This window comes from Fulmarus glacialis, unplaced genomic scaffold, assembly GCF_000690835.1.
Source record: "Fulmarus glacialis isolate BGI_N327 unplaced genomic scaffold, ASM69083v1 scaffold22091, whole genome shotgun sequence".
Lineage (NCBI taxonomy): Eukaryota > Metazoa > Chordata > Aves > Procellariiformes > Procellariidae > Fulmarus > Fulmarus glacialis.
The window spans coordinates 2,134-4,692 of NW_009191212.1; the positions used below are offsets into that span (position 1 = coordinate 2,134).

Below are 2,559 nucleotides of genomic sequence, written 5' to 3' on the forward strand. Positions count from 1 at the left end.
TCGCAGGAGCAAAGGCAGGAAGCAAACAGGGAGAGGGAAAGGCTCCTGTAGAATATTATAAAAGGGAAGATGGGTATAAAGGAAAGGGGTGATGGTGGCGGGGGAGGGGGGGGGAGGTCACCCACCAGCCCACTCCGAGCAGCCCAGCTAAAGCCTGCACTTGCACACTTATTATTACCCGAACCACAACAACAACAACAACAACATCAGACTCCGGCTCTTTGGGATCCCGCAAAAAAAAAAAAAAAAAAAAAAAAAAAAAAGGCAGTGTTTGGGTGTTGTGGGATTGGCAGTTGTTTGGGGTTTTGTTTGCCACCGAAATCCCAAATCAAACGCAAAACAAAAATGAAGGGGCTTTTTAAGGCTATAAAAGTGCCATAAACTTTAAGGACGCTTCCTTCCACAGAAAGCCCGGCTCGCTCAGCCCCCAGAAGAAAAGGTCTCCTTCAGGGTAATTAAACTATAAAGCAATTTGCAAGTGCAAAAGTTTACCCCCATAAAGCAGTAAAATACAGTCACTGGGGAAGAAAAAGGGAGCGAAAGAAAGCAAGCAAGCAAGAGGGGCAGAAAGAAAGCAAGAGGGCTACTTTATGGGCTCAGGAAATGCCTCCTCGCTGTCCTTTCCATCTCGCCTCACCTTGCGGTCGCATCCAGGGGAAAAGCTGGGTCGGAGAAGGGCTCTGCTCCGAGCTCTCCGCCTCCTCTCCAAGGCCGCTGGCAGCAAGCTTGCAGTCCGTGTACTGCACCAAGTCCGACTCCTGGGCGCTGAAGAGGCTCTGCCTTTGCAAGGGGTCGTAGCCATAGAAGTTGCTGGGGTCCCCATGGCACGCCACGGCGCAGGGATTCTGTTGGTAAGGGGAGCTGGAGAGTGAGGATGCTCCGTGGTAGAACTCCTGGATTTGGGTCGGGTGCTGGAAGGTGCCCCCCGTGCTGGGTCCGTACACCACCGTGGGTCTGCCCCCAAGATCCTGAGCGAACCCACAGTCATAGTAATTGGGACGCAAGGAGTCCCCGGTTTTGTATTTGGAGAAGAGTGAGTTGACAAAATAAGAGCTCATTTTAATTTAAATAAGAATATTTGTTTGGAGGAGGAAGAAAAGGAAAAAAAAAAAAAAAAAAAAAAAAAAGAATCCAACCTAACCAAACCACGGGAATCTATTAGCAAAAAAAGAAAGCGCTAAGATGCTAAGCAACGACAGTTTGTGATTTCCAGGAATATAAAAGGAGGATATAATCAAAACTCTAAGCCTGCATGATATTGAATTCTTTCCTCCCCCCCACCCCTAAAAAAAAAAAAAAAATCGCCACTTAAAGAGTTCTCGCTTTACATTTCCAAGAAGAGATGCCAGTTCATAAACAGTTTTCAGTGATTTACTTCAGCGCAAATGAGTTGTTTCATATTTTGCAGTGTCTTTTCATGATCATTTGCATCTATTACCAAAACCTCATCCTATTGGCTTCTCCTTACTCCACACGGACTCTGCACTGCATGATTGTGAAAGGAAGAGTGTGAGAGAATAAAGAAGGAAAAGCAAGCGAGGGGGAGCGAGAGAGGGAGAGGGAGCGAGCGAGAGAGAGAGAGAGGGAGCGAGAGGGGAAGGGAGAAGGAGGTGGGGTGAATATACGGATTAAATATGTTTAACTACCTACATTAATGAGATATCGCTCGCCTCACAACAAATCACATACCTAGACCACCCAAAAGATTGATTTTTGGGGAGTGTTGGAAAATTAAAGAGAAGCGCTCGCAGTCGTTAATTTCAAAATTTTAACGAGGCAGTTTTAGCCTTTTTAAATGTCAGGGTCGCTTTGGAAAACTGTAAAAGAACACGATTTAATTGCTACCAGTTTTAAAAGGTCCTATAAATGTAATTGGTATTTTAATACAAGTTATCAAATCATACAGCTTCTTACCCTAAACATATTTTAAAACAAACGAGGTAGTCATATTTAACATTTTAATGATCAATTTCCTTATTATTGATAAAGGTTTAACTATCGCATGAAGGGAATTGCATTTGTAATAGCCCCAAAAAAGGCTGTAAACTGTTTAACAAACTATAAAACGCCATAAAGCCGGGGATGTTGTTGTTGTTTATACCGCACTACATAAAAGCCGTTAGGATTTTACGAGTTCGTTCCTCCACTGCTATAAACCAGAGGTTTCGATTGGACCCGTCCGCATTACAGCGAGATGTTGAGGTGTCAATATTGAATTAAAATGATTATAGTTTTTCATATATAACATTGACTTTTTGTGTCTCTCCCGCAGCCCCCGCCCTGCCTCCTCCCCCGCCGAGGACTTGCTCAAGATGTGGTCGGGGATGATTGCGAACTAAAAGTATTGTGTCGCTTATCACACCCCGAGCAGAACCTTTACGGTCAGTAACTGATGGCCGTTCCCCACCTCACCCCCTCCTCAATAACTTCAAATTTTTTTTTTTTTTTTTTTTTTTGCATGATACTTCTAATGAAAACTGGGGAGAAGAGGGGGATGGGGTAAGGGAGAGAGGAGAGAGGCTTTCTATTTTATTGGCATTTGGTAACAACGGAGCAAAC

General features: G+C 44.2%; 1 protein-coding gene across 2 annotated transcripts in view; it reads right to left on the reverse strand.

Moving 5' to 3' along the window:
• Positions 1-1,099, reverse strand: part of HOXB8 (homeobox B8) — a 1,719-nt gene extending 620 nt beyond the window's left edge. The window contains exon 1 of one of the 2 annotated variants that reach the window (XM_009586613.1): positions 638-1,058. In XM_009586613.1, coding sequence (XP_009584908.1) covers positions 638-1,058 — 421 coding nt within the window. Of the gene's footprint in view, positions 1-637 lie in introns of both variants that reach the window. The other variant, XM_009586614.1, reaches the window with a different exon arrangement.
• Between the last annotated feature and the right edge of the window lie 1,460 nt (positions 1,100-2,559).